Source organism: Belonocnema kinseyi, chromosome 4, assembly GCF_010883055.1.
Source record: "Belonocnema kinseyi isolate 2016_QV_RU_SX_M_011 chromosome 4, B_treatae_v1, whole genome shotgun sequence".
NCBI lineage: Eukaryota > Metazoa > Arthropoda > Insecta > Hymenoptera > Cynipidae > Belonocnema > Belonocnema kinseyi.
Window position 1 is genome coordinate 18,746,800 of NC_046660.1, and position 19,316 is coordinate 18,766,115.

Sequence of the window (19,316 nt, forward strand, 5' to 3'; positions counted from 1 at the left end):
TTCTTTTTTGTTAAAAATCCAAATATTACAGTTTAAAATTCGTTATTCTATTTGAAAATTTCATGTTGTTTGAAAATTTTACTATTTTGTTGAGAATTATTTTTTTTTTATATATTTTTTCAAAGTGAATTTTGGCTTTAAGTGAATTTTAAAACTGAAACTTTAATTAATCTAGTTGAATATTCCATCTCTTTAGTTGAAAAATTCATCTTTTTAGGCTGTACATTAATTTTGTTTGGAAATTCTTTTTTTTCTATAAAAAATAAATCTTGGTTTTAATCGTTTTAAAAAAAAATTCATTTATACAAGTTTAAAATTAATTCTTCTATTTAAAAATTCATCACTTTCGTTGAAAATGAAATTTTAAACTGAAAATTTCACTAATCTAGTTGAATATTCCATCACTTCAGTTAAAAATTAATATTTTTGGTTGAAAATTAATATTTTTAAACTGAACATTTATTTATTGGATTTTCGGTTAAAATTTTATCTGTTTTAGTCGAAAATTCATATTTTTTGTGGAAAATTCGGGGGTTTTTTTTTTTTAGAAAATTAATCTACTTGTTAGAAAATTATTCTTTTTTGTTAAAAATCCAAATATTCTAGTTTAAAATTCGTTATTCTATTTGAAATTTCATGTTGTTGGTTGAAAATTTTAATATTTTGTTCAGAATTATTTTTTTATATATTTGTTTGAAAGTAAATTTTGGCTTTAAATGAATTTTTAAACTGAAAATTTAATTAATATAGTTGAATATTCCATCTCTGTAGTTGAAAAATTCATCTTTTTAGGCTGTAAATTAATTTTGTTTTAAAATTCTTTTTTTTTTCAATAAAAAATTAATCTTGGTAGAAATTTTATCGTTTTTGAAAAAATTCAATTATTCCAGTTTAAAATTAATTAGTCTATTTGACATTTTTGTTAACTTTTTTTTAAATGAAATTTTAAACTGGAAATTTCACTAATCTTGTTGAATATTCCATCATTTTAGTTAAAAATTCATCCGCATGGTTAGATATTAATTTTTGTAACTGAAAATTTATCTATTCAATTTTTGCTTGCTAATTGATGTATTCAAGTTTTGCTTGAAAATTGATAATTTTTTAGTTGAAAATTTATGTTCTTTGTTAAAAGATTTTAGTTTAAAATTTATCTCTTTTGCTGAAAAAAAATTTTTATTGAAAATTTAACTTTTTAATTTTTGAAAATTGATCTTTTTTAGTTTAAAAGTCATGTTTTTGTGGAAAATTCATCTTTTTGATTGAAAAATAAATTTTTTATGCTAAAAATTTAACTATTTAGTTTTTGTTTGAAAATTTATCTTTTTTAGCTAAAAATTCATATTTTTGTGTGGAAAATTCGACGAAAATAGAGAAATATATTCTGTTACGTAAAATTAATGTGTGTACTATATTATAGTACACACATTAATTTTACGTAACAGAATATATTTCTCTATTTTCGTCAAAAATCTGTCCAACACGCCTCGAAAATATCTTTCATTCCAAATATTAATATGTTGAATATAAACTGAATTTTAATTATGCAAAGATAAAATAAAAATTAGCATACATGGATTGAAAAACAAAATAGTAATGATAATAAACTCAAAAAATTGTCGGCAAAATTTGGTCCTTCGAATGCCAAATTCTTATTATACAGGATTTATTATTCTAAAAAATAATACTACATTTATGCAAGAAGATAAATTCATACTTTCATCAAAAGGACTTAAAATTAAGTTTATCTTCTATTCAAATTTTAATAATTTATCTAATTTAATTCTTTTGTCGAAAAATCTTTTTCACGCAGTTTTAAACAATTTAAATTTCCAGTAAAATGTAAAAAATAAATAAACCCAGGATTTAATAATATTGTGCATCTAGTATATAAATATCATACGGATGTGTAAATTCCAGGGGAAGCCAAAGCGTCAAATGGCATCTAAAAATTCAGAGCAGCCAAAAAAATCCTTTAAAAAATGGGGAAGGCAGGTCAGTTTTCACGAAAACAATATATTCAGTTTCCCACAAAGACAATTTTAGTGTAATTGCAAGACAATAAAGAATGTATTCGTAAAAAATGGCCTCTTAGTTTAAAAAATAATTACTTTTTAAAATCCTATTTATTAAAAACTATCCTGACACTCGAAGGGCCATGATTTTTCGGTATTTCCCAAAGCTTCTAGATTAAAAATTAGATAATTTTCACAAATTTCTTTATTTTTACAAAAGCTTACTTTTTCTAGCTGTATTTTATTTCGGGATAATGTCTTACTTTCAGGCCTCGGACTCAAAACACTATTGACACTTTTTACGCGATTACATTATTTTACTACTGTTTCTAAAAAAAAAAAAAACACGAAAACACTATTTTTTAAGCAAAAAGAGGGATTTTTACCAAAAATGATTTTCTATTAAAAAAGAAAAAAAAATCATAAAAAATATTGAATATTTAGACAAAAAACGTGAGCTTTCAACAAAACAGTTAAGTTTTTAACCACAAAAGATCCAAAATTTATTTGATTCGTTTATAGTTTTTTCGGTTCTAAATTTTTCAAACTAAATGGTTGGATTTTTAAACGAAAAAGTAGTTAAACTTTTATTGGCGAGAATTAATTTTCAAATAAAAAAATAATAATTTTCTACAAACTAGTTTCATTTTGTACCGATTTGTCGAATATTCAAGCCAAAAATACGAATTTTCATATAAAGCAGTAAAAATTTTAATCAGAGAATAGGAATTTCCAAGAAAATAATTAAATTTTCCGTTAAAAAAATCACGTTTTAACAACAAAAAACGGATTTTCAACAAAATAATTCAGTTTTGAAGCAGGTAATAAAGCCATTAACCAACCAATATTATTTCTTAACTAAAAATTGAACATTAGACTTATTATTTGTGTTAAAAATCATTTTTTGAACTGAAAATTTCACTATTTCGGTAGAAAATTTAACTATTTTGCTAAAAACCCGTTTTTAAAAATCAATAATTAGGTTTTTAACGGAAAATTCAAATATTCTATTTTTGGTTGTAAAATTATGTTTTTTGGGTGAAAATTTAACTATTTTTTGGTTGAAAATTGATATTTTTTATTTAAAAGTTAAACTATTTGTTTGAAAAATTGTGTACTTTGTACACAATTAATCCTTTAGGTGTGAAATATAATTACTTGGTTGAAAATTAAACTTTTATTAAAAATGAATTTTTTGTTGAGGATGTATCATTTTAATTAAAAATTGATTTCTTTGGTTGAAAAATAGGCTATATGGTTTAAAACTTTTTTCTTATTTGGATGAAAAGGAATTTTTTGCCCAAAATTGAAATATTTTGATGAAAATTTGTTTCCTTTTTAATTAAAAATTATTATTTATTTCAACTAAAAATATAACTATTATTATTTCTGTTAAATATTCCATAATTTTAGTTGAATAGTCCATAATTTTAGTTAAAAATTCATCTCTTTGATTCAACATTAATTTTTTGACTAAAATTTTAAGTATGCCCTTTTTGGTTTGAAAAATTATTTGTTTTTAGCTGAAAATTCATCTTTTTTGCTTGAACATTCCTTTTTTTTAATTTAAAACTTAATTATTTTAGTTCAATTTTTTTTTTGGTGAATAATATTTTTTTTTGGTTTATTTTAAATTCAACTGTTTCAGTTTAAAAGTCAAGTATTTCGTTAAAAATTCATGTATTTTGTTGAAAATTATTATTTTTTGCTAGAAAATTAATCTTTTTGTTTTAAAATTAATCTTATCGTTTAAAAATTTATCTTTTTGATTTAAAATTCAACAATTCCAGTTGAAGATTGATTATTTTATTTCAAAGTTCATCATTTTTGTTTAAAATTAATTTCTCCAACTGAAAATTTAACTATGTTTTGTTAAAAAAATCGATTTTTTGTTGTAGAAAATGACCTTTTTTTTTAAATTAATTTAAAAAAATTCTTTTTCGTTAAAATTTAAGTCTTCCGGTTAAATATCCAGAAAATTCATCCTTTAGGTCTGAAATAAAATTACTCGGTTGAAAATTAAACTCTTGTTAAAAATTAATTTGGTTGTTGAAGATGAGCTATATGTTGGAAATTTGTTTCTTTTTTAGTTGAAAATTATTATTTATTTCAACTAAAAATGTAACTATTATCATTTCAGTTGAATATTCCATAATTTTAGTTAAAAATTCATCTCTCTGATTGAACATTAATTTTTTGACTAAAAATTTAATTATACCATTTTTGGTTGAAAGATTATCTTTTTGAGCTGAAAATTTATCTTTTTTGGTTGAATATTCATTTTTTTAACTTAAAACTTAATTACTTTTAGTTGACCATTTTTTTAGTCAAAAATAAATTTTTTTTGCAAATTCAACTGTCTCAGTTAAAAAATTATTTTTGTGGTTCAATATTTATCTTTTTTAATTGAAAATTAAAGTATTTCTTTAAAAATTCATGTATTTTGTTGAAAATTATTATTTTTTGTTAGAAAATTAATCTTTTTGTTGGAAAATTAATCTTGTTTAAAAATTCTTTTTTTTTTATTTAAAATTCAACTATTCCACTTAAAGAATTATCATTTTAGTTAAAAGTTCATTAGTTTGGTTTAAAATTAATTTCTCCAACTGAAAATATAACTGTGTCTTGTAGAAAAATCAATTTTTTGTTGTAGAAAATGACCTTGTTTTAAAAAAATTATTTTACGTTAAAATTTAAGTCCTCCAGTTAGCGAACCAGAAAATTCATTCTTCAGGTCTGAAATATAATTACTATACTTGGTTGAAAATTAAACTCTTGTTAAAAATTAATTTTTTTGTTCAAGATGTATCATTTTAATTAAAAATTCATTTCCTTTGTTGAAAAATAAGTTTCTTTTTAGTTGAAAATGATTATTTCAATTAGAAATGTAACTATTATTATTGCAGTTGAATATTCTATAGTTTTAGTTAAATATTCATCTCTTTGATTGAACATTAATTTTTTGACTAAAACTTTAATTAAACCATTTTTGGTTAAAAAATTGTCTTTTTTAGCTGAAAATACATCTTTTTTGTTGAACAGTCATTTTTTAACTTAGAACTTAATTATTTTCAGTTTACCATTTTTTTTTAAGTAAAAAATATTTATTTTTTGTGCAAATTCAACTGTTTCAGTTGAAAATTTATTTTTGTGCTTTAAAATTAGTTAAAGTTTAAGTGAAAATTTTACTATTCCATTTTTAGTTCGAAATACTTTTTTCTTAGTTCAAAATTCAAGTATTTGATTGAATATTTGTCTTCTTTAATTGAAAATTCAACTATTTTGTTAAAAATTCATGTATTTTGTTGAAAACTAATCTATTGTTTAAATATTCATCGTTTTAGTTTAAAATTCTTCTTTTTGATTGAAAAATCAACTATTCTAGTTGAACATTCATATTTAAATTAAAAAATAATTTACTTTGAACTGTTTTGCTCTCTTATGTTAAAGAATGTTCAGAAATGAACGTCATGAATTAAAATGACACTATTTACACTATTTTCGTTCTCTAAAGTAAGCCAGAGGCCTGTACTTTGTGAAATAATCTTTTTTTTTTTAGGGACAGATTAAAGTTTATGCTTTTTGCAGCTGGCAACCTGAATCGAAGTTCCCTTTTGCTCAAGTACGCCTTCCGCCAAAAGATGGCCCGAAACCTGAGTACCAAGAAAATCAAGAAATTGAAGTATTTTCACGGGCAAATGACCAAGAAGCGTGTGGATGGTGGAAGGCTATCATTAAGGTTCGTAAACTAAAATCCAAATATGAATCCTTCATTGAAAATCTCAAATAAAAAATAAAAAAAAAAAACAGGGTGTCTACTCAGTACTCCCCTGGAAAATCTGGAAAATTCTAGGGAATTTTCTCGAGTGTGTTTAAATTTATTAGAAAATTGATTAAATAATGATGTTTTTTAATTTGTTTCTCTATAAATAATTATTACGATTTATCTATACCGTCAATTTTGTAAATCAACATTTCCAAATAAGTAATTTTTTTATAAGAAAAATTAAATTATGGGGAAAAGCTTATTTTGAAAAATAAAAATAAAATAAGCTTTTTAATTAATTTGAAAGATTTTAGGAGATATTTTTTTTAAAATGTCTGTAAACCTTTTTAATGTTTTAGGGTTTATTTTAAAATATTAATTTTAAGTTTTGAAGACTTTAAAAGGTGTTGAAATAATCGGAAGATTTTAAGACTATTTTCTTTTTATTTATGCGAAAATTAAGCAAATTTTTTGGGAAACTGAATTTTAAAGGTTTTCAAGATAATAATCGAAAAAAATCTTGATATTCCTGGGATTTCAAATGATTCCCTAATATTTCAAAACATAATATACATGGTTTTAAAGTAAAATTTTAGAAATATTTCGAGTAAGTTTGCGAGATATTTAAAAAAGTTTTGAGTTTAAAAATAAGTATAAACTTTAAAATATTTTTAAAAAACTTTAAACAAGAAGTGAATTTTCCAAAACTTCTATAAAAAAGATTTAGAAAATTTTTAAGAATTTTCAAAAGCTTCAAGAAAATAAAAAAATGAGAGATAATTAAACAATTTAAATTATTTCCTAAAATTTTGAATTTTGGAAGGTTGCAAAATTTTAGAGATATTTAAAAATAATTATAAACTTGATAATTAAAAAAATATATATATATATTAAACTAGATGTAGGTCTTTCAAACATTTTTAACAAAATTTCAAAGCCTTTTTAGATTTTTGAAAAAAAAATATTCTTATGGTTCATGGGATCATTTAAAATAATTTTACTGTTTTTTAATGAATTGTAAGAAAAAATGAGAAAAGATTTCAAAGTATTGTAAATTTTTTCCTGAAATTTGGAAAAACAATGCAAAACTTGAAAAGATGTCAGAAAAATTGTTAAAAATTTCAAGTAATTTTAAGAGCTTTTTAGAAAGGTTTTTAGAAATATTTAACAAAATGTAGATTTTGTTAAATTTTGTAAAAAAAAATGTAGAAGCTTTTTTTAAACAAATTTTAAAGTTTTTAATAGAATAAAAAAATGTTTCAAAGATTCGTGGGAAATTTTCAAATATTTTGTTAAATAAATTCTTCGCAAAATTTTTCAAAGTATTTAAAATTATTTCCTTCAATTTTGAAAAACAATCTAAAAGATTTCAAAGTATTGCAAATTTTTTCCTGAAATTTGAAAAAACAATGTAAAATAAAGCAAAACTTTTCAATTTTGTAAGATATTTAGCAAAGTTTTACCAAAATTTAAAAATAATTATAAACTTGTAAAAATGCCAGAAAAATTGTTAAAAATTTCAAGTAATCTTAAGAGCTATTTAGAAAGGTTTTAGAAATATTTTTAAATAATTATAAACTTGAAAATATTTAACAAAATTTTAAACAAAATGTAGATTTTGTTAAATTTTGTAAAAAAAATATAGAAGTTTAAAAAAAAAAATGTTGAAAGTTTATAATAGAATAAAAAAATGTTTCAAAGAATCGTGGGAAATTTTCAAATATTTTCAAAATAAATTCTTAGCAAAATTTCAAAAATATTTCAAAGCATTTAAAATTATTCCATACAATTTTGAAAAACAATCTAAAAGATTTCAAATAATTTTTCTTATTTTTTTTAATGAAATGTAAGAAAACATTGGAAACGATTTCAAAGTATTGTAAATTATTTCCTGAAATTTGGAAAAACAAGGTAAACGAAAGCAAAATTTTGCGAGATATTTAGCAAAGTTTTACAAAAATTTAAAAATAATTATAAACTTGAAAAGATTCCAGGAAAATGGTTAAAAACTTAAATATATTGAGATATTTAGAAACGTCTTAGAAATATTTTTTAACAATTACAAACTTGAAAAGGATTAACAAAATTTTAAACAAAATGTAGATTATTTTTAATTTTAAAAAAATGTTTAAGTTTTCAATAGAATAAAAAAATGTTTTTAACATTCATGGGTAATTTTTAATTATTAAAATTATTTTAAATGAATTTTAAGAAAAAATTTTTAATTATTTCAAAGTATTTAAAATTATTTCCTAAAATTTTGAAAAACAGTCTAAAATATTTCAAACCAGAATATTGAAATTTTGCAAGATTATACAAATAATTTTTAATTTCTAAAGATTTAAAAAAAAACGGAAAAATGTAGATTTCGACAAAAAATGAAGATTTTAAAGCAAACTGTTTCAATTTGGCAAGATTACATTTTTTAATTCGAGTAAATTCAAGCGATATTAAGATTTGAAAACACTCAAAAATAATTATTAAGTTGAAACGATTTACATTATAACTTCAGAAGATTTTTTAAAGGTTGCGAGAAAATAAAAAAACTTAGTTTTAAATTCCTGGGAAAATTTGAAGAAGAAAAAAAATTATTTTGCAATCATAAGTTTTAAGGAAAATTTGAAAACATTTATTATTTATTATTAGCTATTCGAAATTTTTATTTTGCTTTAAGCAGTATTTTCCCCGGAAAATCCAAAAACGACAAAAGTGCGTTGCGCGCAATTTATGATGCTAGTAATTTAAAGTTCCTTTTTTTCCAAAAATGTCCCCTGATCTTTGACAAAATTAATAAAAAAAATATATATATTTTTGACAAAATATATAAATATTTATATTTTTGGGTCTTTCAAGCACATTTTTGCAAAAAATGGCTAATCAAGAGATACCTGATAAAAACCTGGAATTGTCCGGGCATGTTTCTTCAGAATTTGAGTAGACATCCTGACAAAAAAAAAAGAAAAAAAAAAAGAATGAAAGCTCAATTTTATTTCTATACTGCCTCTAAAACTATACAATCTCCTCATTTTTGAAATCTTGTTTAGGAAATGTTTCATCTCATACCTCAGTCATTATTATTTATAAACATTTACGTATGCGAGAAACTATTTACAGTAAATGCCCCGGTTATTGACAAATGAAAGTACCGCACTTCGAGTAAGAAAATGGCAGAGAAGAAATTAAAAAATAATGCATAATGTATAAATGTTTTACAGATTCAGAATTCTATGTTATTTAAATGGAATGATTTAAATAAAAGACAGGGATCACAGTCTGTCACCTTTTTTTTCACCTAATCCTCTTTTCCCCCCCTTAAATTTGAAGAAATATCTAAACTTGAGAATCCCGGAAAAGAGAATTGTTTGGAATTAAATTTGATTGAATTGGAGATGACGGCCTTTCTGATGCTTTATCGATAGCATTAATATTAATTAATTTTAAATTAATTAAATATTAATTATTAGCTGTAGGCTATAAGCCATATTAACCAGGGTGTCTAGCGTCCAGAAAATCCTTGAAAACCTGGAAAAGTACTTGAATTTTGCTCAAAAAAGTACTTTAAGTAATAAAAGGCGAACAAAAACGATTTGAAAAAATAATTTTAAATCAGTTCCAAATTTAAGAATTTTTGGATTTTAACGTTAAAACTTTTACGGTTTAAATTTCAGTCTTAGTCATTAAACAAATATGAAGGTGTGACTGAAAGCTTATAAAATAGTTTCAACTTAAAAATAACTTTATAATAATATATTCTTAATTAAAGGATTTTATTAAATTTGAAATATTGTTTCAGTCTAAAATTTTCAATTTTTATCCCATTCAATTTGAAATTTTTTTATTTAAAAAAAGATTAATTATTGAATATTTAGCAATATTTGAATTTTTATTTAAGACAAGTAAATTAAAATCAAATATTTAAAAGTAAAGAATTTATAACTGAAAATTGTTTGACATAGAAAACCTGGAATCGTTAAAATTTCGAAGTGTCTTTAAACTTGGAACGTTACAATTTTAATTGTTGTATTTGAAAAATGCTTCATTTGTATGTGAAATTTTAAATTTTTTATGTATAATTTACAAGTGAACATTTGTAGAAAAAATTCGAGCAATTTTAAGAGATATTTAGGAGTTTTAAAAAGATTGAAAGTTTGGTTTAAATCTTTGAAAAACTTTTTAAATATTCTTTTAAATTAATTATTTAAAATGAAAAGTTATTTTTAATTTCCCTAGGAATCTTAAGAAAATGTTTTTATCCTTTTGAAGCAATTCTTGAAAAGAATTAAATTTTTTTCTTTAAAATCTGTGATTCAAAATCATTTTAAATTTAAACCAATTTAATAGAACTTCCAGAATTTTCAAGATTTTGAAACAAAATGTTCAAGCTTTCCAAGGATGTTTAAACTATTTAAAAAGAAAATAATTGGATTTCTAATTTAAGAAGTGTTCAGTTAAAATTTTTGCAATTTTTCAATATTTAATGTTTCTAGTTTAAAATTCCTTAAAATTATATAATTTTGAAAATTTTAAAGTTCATTGATTGATTTTTTTAAATTTAGAGCATTGAAAATGATAACGTGGATTTATTTTTTTTATATTGAAAAATGTTAGTACGTTTAATTTTATATGGGTAAATTATTGAGCATTTGAATACAAAATTTTTTAATTAAAAACTTTTAAATTTTAATTTAAAAAGTTAAAAATTTAACAGTTCCACTTTGAGTGCTTTCATTCGCAGCTCAGTTTTTATTACCTGAAGTGGAAATTTTTTTTTAGCTTTAGTATTCCCTTTTTTAAATTTCATTGACCTTGAAAAATGTTTGCGAACCGGGAAATGACCGAGAATTTATTTCGTCGATTAAAACGGCCACCCTCGGACTGAAAATTCAAATATTTAATGCTAAATTCATCTTTTTTATTAGAAAGTCAATCTTCTTGGTTGAAAATTCATCTTTTTATTAAAATGAACTTGTTCTAGTTACAAATTTATAACTTTGGTGAAAAATTGATCGATTGTTGAAAATTGAACTATTTGGTTGAAAATTTAACTATTTTGATGAAAATTCGGTCCTATTCTTTAAATTATCAACTATTTAATTATTCGTTTAGATTAAATTTTCTTGTTGAAAATTGAACTATTTTTGGATGTATTTTTTTGTTTTAAAATTCGACTACTTGGTTGAGAATTCATCTTCTTGTTGAACATTCAACTTTTCCTATTGAAGGTTCATCTATTTCTAGAGGAATTTTAATATTTTTTGTTTCAAAATTCGACTGTTTAGTTGAAACTTGATTCTTGTTGTTGAAAATTCCAGTATTTTGTTAATAATTCAACTGTGTTCGAATGAAAGTTTAACTGTTTTGTAGATCATTCCTCTATTTAGACAAAAAATTCTTCCTTTTGTATTAAAATTCACTTTTGTTAAGAATTAAACTGTCTTCTAAAAAATGCAATTATTTTGTTTAAAATGCAACGGTTTTTGACTAATGTTCCATGTTTTTAGTTATGAGTTTGATCATTTGGTTGAAAATTCATCTTTGTAGGTTGAGAATTTAATTATTTGATTAATTTGCATCATTTCTAAAAATGAAACAAAGAATCTAAATACCAAATTTAGATAACCACCACAAAATTTTCCTATTGCAAAAGGAAAAAAACAAAAATTTTCTTAGAAAAGAAAAGAAAAAAAAAAGAATTATTTTGTTTTCTAGGAAACTTTTTTTTTCGGGTTACAATAGGAACATTTTTTGGCGGTTGTTTAAATTTGATCTTTAGATTCTTGGGTTTATTTTCAGGAATTCTGCACATTAACTTTATTATTGGACGTTAAATAGGATTTTAAATTTGATTTTAATCTCAGTTAAATTTCTTAAATGTTAATTGTTTTATTGAAAATTCGAATTTGTGGGAAAATATTTTAGTTTCTTAGTGGCTAATTCATCTGTTTGCTTGAAAATTTTTTTAATTCAAATATTTGATTGAAAATTCATGTAATTTGTTGAAAATTCATGTAATTTGTTGAAAATCCATGTAATTTGTTAAAAATTCATCTATTTTTGGCAGAAATATTCATCTCATTGGTTGAAAATGATTTTTTTTCCTATTTAGATTTAATTTTTTTTACCTGAAAATGTAACTGTTTAATTTGTTATCAAAAATTGATCTTTTTTTTTATAAAGATTCAATCTTTCGGGTTGAAAAATATACTAATACGTTGAAAATTGACTTTAAGTTTATTGAAAATTAAATTTTTTACTGAAAGTTTAATTATTCTATTTTTAATTGAAAGTTTATCTGTTTTTTGTGAAAATTGAACGATTTGTTGAGAATCTGTTCTTTTTTGGTAGAAAAAAGTACCTTCATTAGTCGAAATTTCATCTTTTTTTTTTATTAAAAACTCATTTTTTCGGTTGAAAATATAACTTTTTTGTTAAGATTTCATTTGTTTATTGGCTGAAAATTTATATTAATGACTTAAAATTTTCCTAATTTATTTTTGGTAGAAAATTAATCTTTTTAGTTTAAAATGTACGTATTTGTTTGAAAATTAAGTTTATTTTGGTTTAAGATTCATAATTTTAATTTAAAATTCACTTCAACGATTCCATTGTGTGTGGAAAATTTACCTTTTTTGATAGAAATTTAATCTTTATCGATAAAAAATTATATCTGTTTAATAGAAAATTTATTATTCTATTTTTTGTTAAGAATTTATTTCTTTAATTAAAAAAAAAACTATTTAGTTGAAGATTCCTTTTTTTTTTATAGAAAATTCATCGTTTGGAATGAAAAATCGACTATTCGGTTAAATATTCATATTTTTGGTTTGTAAATTTATCTTCTTTTTTTTTTTTAATTGAATTTTTTTGGTTGAGAATTAATTTTTTTCGTTTGTTAAAAAATCATTTTTTGTGACAAAAAATATATGCCGTTGGCATTTTTCTGATATTTTAAATATTCTAATTTTAGTTAAAAAATTTATTTATTTTCAGTTGAAATTCATGTACTTTGTTGAAATTTTTTTTCTCTTTTTGATGGAAAATTAATCTTTTAAGTTGAAAATTCAACTATTTAGTTAAAAATGCATGTTCTTTGTTGAAGATTCATAATTCTAGTTAAAAATTAATTTCTTTGTTTGAAAATTCATCTTGTTGACTTCAAAACACAACTATAAAAGTGTTTTAAAATGATTTGTTGAAAATTCGTCTTTTTTGTTAGAAAGCTAAATCTTCTTGGTTTGAAAACTCATCTTTTTGGTTAAAAAAAAATCCAATTGTTCCAGTTACAAATTTATCATTTTAATCGAAAATTCAATACTTTTCAACAAAATTATGGAATATTCAACTGTATTAGTTAAATTTTTAACCAAAAAGATAAATTGAGAAATAAAATGATTAATATTTGATTTTAACACTTGAATTTTTCTATTAAAATACGGTTTTTTAACTCGCAAGTTTGAGCGCGGCTAGGGCGCGCAACTGTCAGTTCTCGCGCTTCGCGCTCGATCTTTGTACACAAACTTTTTAAAACTAAAGGTGAAAGCGTCGACAACAGTAATATGGTGATTGTGAATTCTCTTTTTTTAAAGCTCCTTCGTTAAAGCCGGCGGAGCTTTAACCAAAAGAGAATTCACAATGTGAAAAATTATAACTGAAGAAAACTTGAGATACCTAGGAAAACCCTGGAATTGTCAGTGGATTTATTCTATTAGTCAAAAATTAATCTCTTGCCTTAAAATTAATTTGTTTACTAAAAGTTTAACTATTGAATTTTTGTTTGAAAAATTATTTTTCTTAGTTGAAAAATATTTTGTTTTGTTTTTGTTTATAGAAATTAATTTTATTTGTTAAAAATGTATCTTTTTCGTTAAAAATTTAACTAATCCAGTTTAGCTATTTTGTTGAAAATTCTTTACTTTTTTGCTTGTTTGAAAATTAATTTTTTTTATAACTGAAAATTTAACTATTGCATTTATGGTTAAAAATTAATATTTATTAGTTTTAAATTTAACTGTTTAAAAATAAAACTACTTGGTTGAAAGTTAAACTGTTTTGTTACAATGTCATATTTTTGGTTTAAAATGTATCTATTGCAGTTAAAGATATATAATTTTAATTAAAAATTGTCAGGGTGTTTTATTCCAGGATTTGAGTAGATACCTTGAATTAAATTCGCAAAGCACATAAATATCGAGCATATTCAGGGTGGCCGATGGACTCGGAAACCCGGAAATGACCGGGAATTTTTTTTTAAACAATTAAAGTGCCGTATTGAAGATTTAAACAATAGAAAATTAAAAGCATTTGAAGTTAAAAACTTTTGATAAAAACAGTTTTATTTTATCAACTGTAAATATAAATAAATAAATAATTTTTAAATTGGATCTGTACTTTAAGTATAAGCGCATAAATAAGAATTGAACGCTTATTATTTGTAGAACAAATTTGATTAATTTTAAGAGATATTTAGAAGTTTTTAAAAGATTCAAAATTAATTAAAAACTTGAAATGATTCCCAGTAATCTAAGCGATGTGTGTTAACATTTTTTTCGGAACTTTTAAATATATTTTGAAATTATTCGAATTTTTCCTACAATTTTTGGAAAATCCTACAAATTAAAAAAAAAAACTTAAAATGTTTTTTATTTTTCTGAAGCCTTCTGAGATTATTAAAAAGATTCTAAATTTTTGGTTTGCAATCTGCAAAAATCTACAATTTATTTTAAATTCGGCTGTAAGTATTTGCTTCAAAATTTCGGCGCAAAGAGCCGAATTTTGTCGGTACCCACACTTCGTACAAATGATTTAAAATAATTTCAAGTTCTAAATTTAATTCCAATCTTTTTTAAACTTCGAAAAATATCTATTAAAATTACTTTAATTTTTTGCAAATAATGAGTGCTCTATTGTTATTTATAAATTCAATTTTGAAGGATTTTCTTTTTTTAATTTGTAGGATTTTCGAAGATTTAAAATAAAATTTTAAAACTTTTCAAGGATTACTAAACTATTTACAATCAAAATAATTTGACTTCTAATTTAAGAACTGTTAAGTTACATTTTTTTTAAATTTCTGATTTACCTAGCTTAAAATTACTTACAATAATATAATTTTGAAAATTTGTAAAGTTCATTGCTTGATTCTTTAATTTAGAGTATTGAAAATGTTAACGTGAATTTATATTTTTGAACTTAATTCGAATCTTTGAACTTTATCATTTATAAAAGTTCTAAATTTTGCAGTTTATTTGAATTTTTTTTAACATTGTTTAATTGAAAAGTGTTAGTACCATCTATTTTATACGTGTAAATTATTGAGCATTTGAATAGACAATTTTTGAATTGAAACACTTTTAAACTTTAATTTATAAGGTTTAAAACTCAAGAGTTCCACTTTGAATGTTTTCATTCGCAGTTCACAGGGTGGCCACTGGACCAGGAAACCCGGCAAATGACCGTGAATTTATTTTTTGACCTGGAGTTTTAGAAATTTTTGGAAAAAAATCCGTCCAACTTAAATTTTAACCTTTTTAAAAAAAATTATTTAAATTGTGATTTTTTAAATTATATCATTCAGTTTAGAATGCGTTTGTGAATTAAAAGAATTTCAAAATGCAGTTTTCAAGGCTTGAAACATTTAAAAATTAGAAACGTTTAACATCGAAGATTTTTTATAACAAACATTTTTAATTGATCAACTGTGGACATGAATGAATTAATGATTTTAAAATTTGAAATGCACTTTAAAATGTTTAAAATAATAATTGGGCGTAATTTTTAAGTTTTCAATTAAAAAAAAGAACAATTACTTAATATTTAGAAATATCTGACTGTACATTGAAAATCATTGATTATAAATAAAATACTCAAAACGGAACAAAAAAACTCAGCTTTAAAAATTACAATTTTAATTATTTTATTTAAAAAAATTTAATTTGTAAGTCAACTTCTTAAAGTTTATGTATAAATAACAATTGAACACCTATTATTCTTAGAAAAAATCGAGTAAATTGAATAAATATATAGAATTTTTGAAAAAATTCGAAATTATTTAAAAATTTGAAATGATTCCAAATAATTTAAATGAAGTGTCTACGTGTACCTTTAAAGTTTGGCCATTATTACCAAAATTGCGGTGCAAATATTCCACGGCCTAATTTGAAACCAAATATAGATTTTGGCAGATTTCGAACATGAAATTTAGAAGCTTTTTAATGATAACGTTTTTTTTAGATTGCTAGGAAAATTGAAAAAGATTTTTTTTTAATTATTTGAAATTCGAATAATTTTAAAAGATATTTCGAAGTTGTGAAAAACTTTTAATAATATTTTTGAATTTGAAAAAATTCGAAACAATATGTAGATGTTTCAAGCTATTGAAATAGAATTTCGAAGCATTTTAAGGATTTTTCAACTATTTAAAATAAAAATAATTTTACATAACATAATTTAGAATAATAACCGGGAATTTCACATTTTAACACATTTCCGAGAAAATTATTGTTCTGTGTTAAAACGAGGTATTTTCGAAAAAAATTAAATTATGGATTGGAACAGGGAATTTTTTTCAAAAAGTTATAATTCTTATAATTAGTTGAAATGGGACATTTTCGAAAAGAATGAAAATTCTGGATTTAAACAGGAAATTTTTTAAAATGAAATAAATTTTCGGATTTAAATAGGGAATTCTCAATTTTTGAAAATTGATAAAAGTTCAAAATTGTAATTTGGCAGTTTAACTGAATTTATTTTAAAATTGTACAGTAAAATTTGCAGTTCAGTTCTTATTACTTCGAATGGAACAATTAGATTTAGTGTTTGATTTTTTAAATTTCATTAACCGTGAAAAGTGTTTGCGAAATTTCAACTATTTCAGTTAAAGATTTATAATTTTTTATAAAAATTCATTTATTGTCGGGAAATTATACTACTTGGTTGAAAGTTAAAACCTTTTTCTTAACAATTCCTTTTTGTTGTTGTTAAAGATTTTTAATTTTAATTAAAAGTTCAGCTCTGTTTAAAAATGTAAATCTTTTTGGTTGCAAATTAATTTTTTCACGGGAAATTTAACTATTTCAATTTTTGGCATTTATTAAGTTACGGATTGATTTACTGATTTAAAAATCCAACTACTTGGTTAAAAGTAAAACTGATTTATTAAAAATTAATTTTTTTATTCAAGATTTATGATTTAAATTTAAAATTCTGCTCTGGTTTAAAATGTAACTACTTTGTTGGAAATCTATTTTTTTTACCTAAAAATTTAACTATTATAGTAGAAAATTAAACTGTTTTTCTCACAATACGTTTTTTTTTGCTTGAAGAATCATAATTTTAATTGAAAATGTTGCTCTGGTTGTAAATGAACTTTTTTTTACTGAAAATTATTGATATTTTTAGTTGAAAATTGATCTTTTTAGTTGAAAATCTAACTAATTGCTTGAAAATTAATTTATATTGTTGAAAGTTGGACTTTTTTGGTAAAAAATTAATCTTCTTAGTTGAAATTTGATCTTTTTGGCTGAAATTGCAACTATTTCAGTTAAAGATTTATCATTCTTTTTTTTAGAATTATAGTACAAGAAATTTAAATATTCCTATTTTTTATTCAAACTTTTTTTTTTTTAGTTGAAAATTTATGTATTTTGTTCAAAATATGTCCTTTTCGGTAGCATTTTAAGGATTTTTCAACTGTTTAAAATAAAAATAATTTAACATAACATAATTCAGAATAATAACCGGGAATTTCAAATTTTAACAAATTCCGAGCTAGCACTGAACATTTTCGAAAAGGAACACAATTCTGAATTGGAACAGGGAATTTTTCTTAAGAATTATAATTCTGATTTGGAGCAGAGAATTTTCAAATTTAAACCAATTCTAAATTAAAACTGATATTTATCCGAAAGAATTATAATTCTTCTTGGAACCGGGAATTTTAAAATTTAAGTAAATTCGGAGCTAAAACAGTAAATTTTTATTAGAATGAATTTTAATTCTAGGTTGAAATGGGATATTTTCGAGAAAAATTAAAATTATAAATTGGAACAGTGAATTTTACAAAAAATCGAATTCTTTTTGGAAATTGAAAATGTTCGAAAAGTATTAAAACTCCGGATTTGAACAAGGAATTTTCAATTTTTAACAACTTCTGAGTTGGAACTGGAATTTATCCAGGAGAATAACAATTCTCAATGGAAAATTGAATTTTTCTAACAAAATGATTGTTCTCCGTTAAAACGAGGTATTATCGAAAAAAAATAAATTATGAATTGGAACAGGGAATTTTTCCAAAAAGTTTTTTAATTCTTGGAATGATTTGAAATGGAAAATTTTCGAAAAGAATTAAAATTTCGGATTTAAATAGGGAATTTTCAATTTTTGACTATTGATAAAAGTTCTAAATTTGTAATTTGACAGTTTTAACTGCATTTATTTTTAAATTTTGCAGTTGAAAAAGTTTAGTAGCTTCGAATGGAACAATTAGATTTAGTTTTCGATTTTGTAAATTTTATTGACCTTGAAAAATGTTTTCTAACCGGCGAAATGACCGGGAATTTTTTTCTTTGACAAAAAACGGACACTCTTGAGTTCAGTTTTTATTACTTGGAATGGACCAATTTTTAAATTTAGTGTTCGATTTTTTAAATTTCATTGACCTTGAAAAATGTTTTCGAACCGAGGAAATGACCGGGAATTTTTGTCTTTGATTAAAACGACCATCCTGATATTCTCATGCTCGTGATAATTTTTTAAACTCTCTTTACAACAACACTACGCTAGACACCCTGAATTAACAAAACGTTTCCTCTTCAGCACATAACGAACACTTGTTTTTTGTCGTTATTGCGTAGCTGACAGTCAATAACTGGGACACTGTCGATAACCGGGACACTTACGTTAAGCAGTTAAACCTGAAATGCTCTAACAACATGGAAAACTTTGTACTTCAGATGATCAAGGGAGGCTTCCTGGTTGTTGAATACTTGGGATGGGAGTATGCGTATACTGAAATAGTTGCCAGTGAGAGACTGAGACCGAAGAATCCCAACCCTCCCATCGATAAGAATGCTTTTCATAAAATTGAAATCGAAGTACCTGAAGAATTAAGAGAGTTGTAAGTTTTCATATATTAATTTGTATAGTATTAAAATGATTTGATGAAACAAATCAATCCTTTCTTCGACCGTTGATATTTATTGATTTCAAATCGTAGATTTCAAATTATTTATGTCTTACGGTCCAATAGTAAATCGAAAACAATAAATATGAGTCAAAAAAACATGTTCTTCGAAACTCAGATATTTATTTAATAGAAAAAACTCCTTTCAAATCTTCCTGGCGTTTCAGTACACATGCGTACCTTTTTCAAAGGTTCTTAAACCTGAGTTGATGATAGTTTAAATAGTCAAACAGATCAATTTTCAGTCAAAAAAAAAAAAAAGGAACATTTCGGTCAATAGTTTTAAGAAAATTAATTAAAATTTAGTCATTTTTTGAAGTCTCAAAAAAATTTTTCGAGACTTCAATCGATTACA

General features: G+C 22.7%; 1 protein-coding gene across 10 annotated transcripts in view; it reads left to right on the plus strand.

The window, feature by feature from the left end:
* LOC117170680 (synaptic functional regulator FMR1) overlaps positions 1–19,316 on the plus strand; it is a 96,604-nt gene that overhangs the window by 7,452 nt on the left and 69,836 nt on the right. For 6 of the 10 annotated variants that reach the window (XM_033357625.1, XM_033357628.1, XM_033357626.1 and 3 more), the window contains exons 3-4: positions 5,604–5,754; positions 18,633–18,895. In XM_033357625.1, the coding sequence (XP_033213516.1) occupies positions 5,604–5,754; positions 18,633–18,895 (414 nt within the window). The remainder of the gene's footprint in view (positions 1–5,603; positions 5,755–18,632; positions 18,896–19,316) is intronic. The other 4 variants (XM_033357629.1, XM_033357631.1, XM_033357632.1 and 1 more) reach the window with 1 other exon arrangement.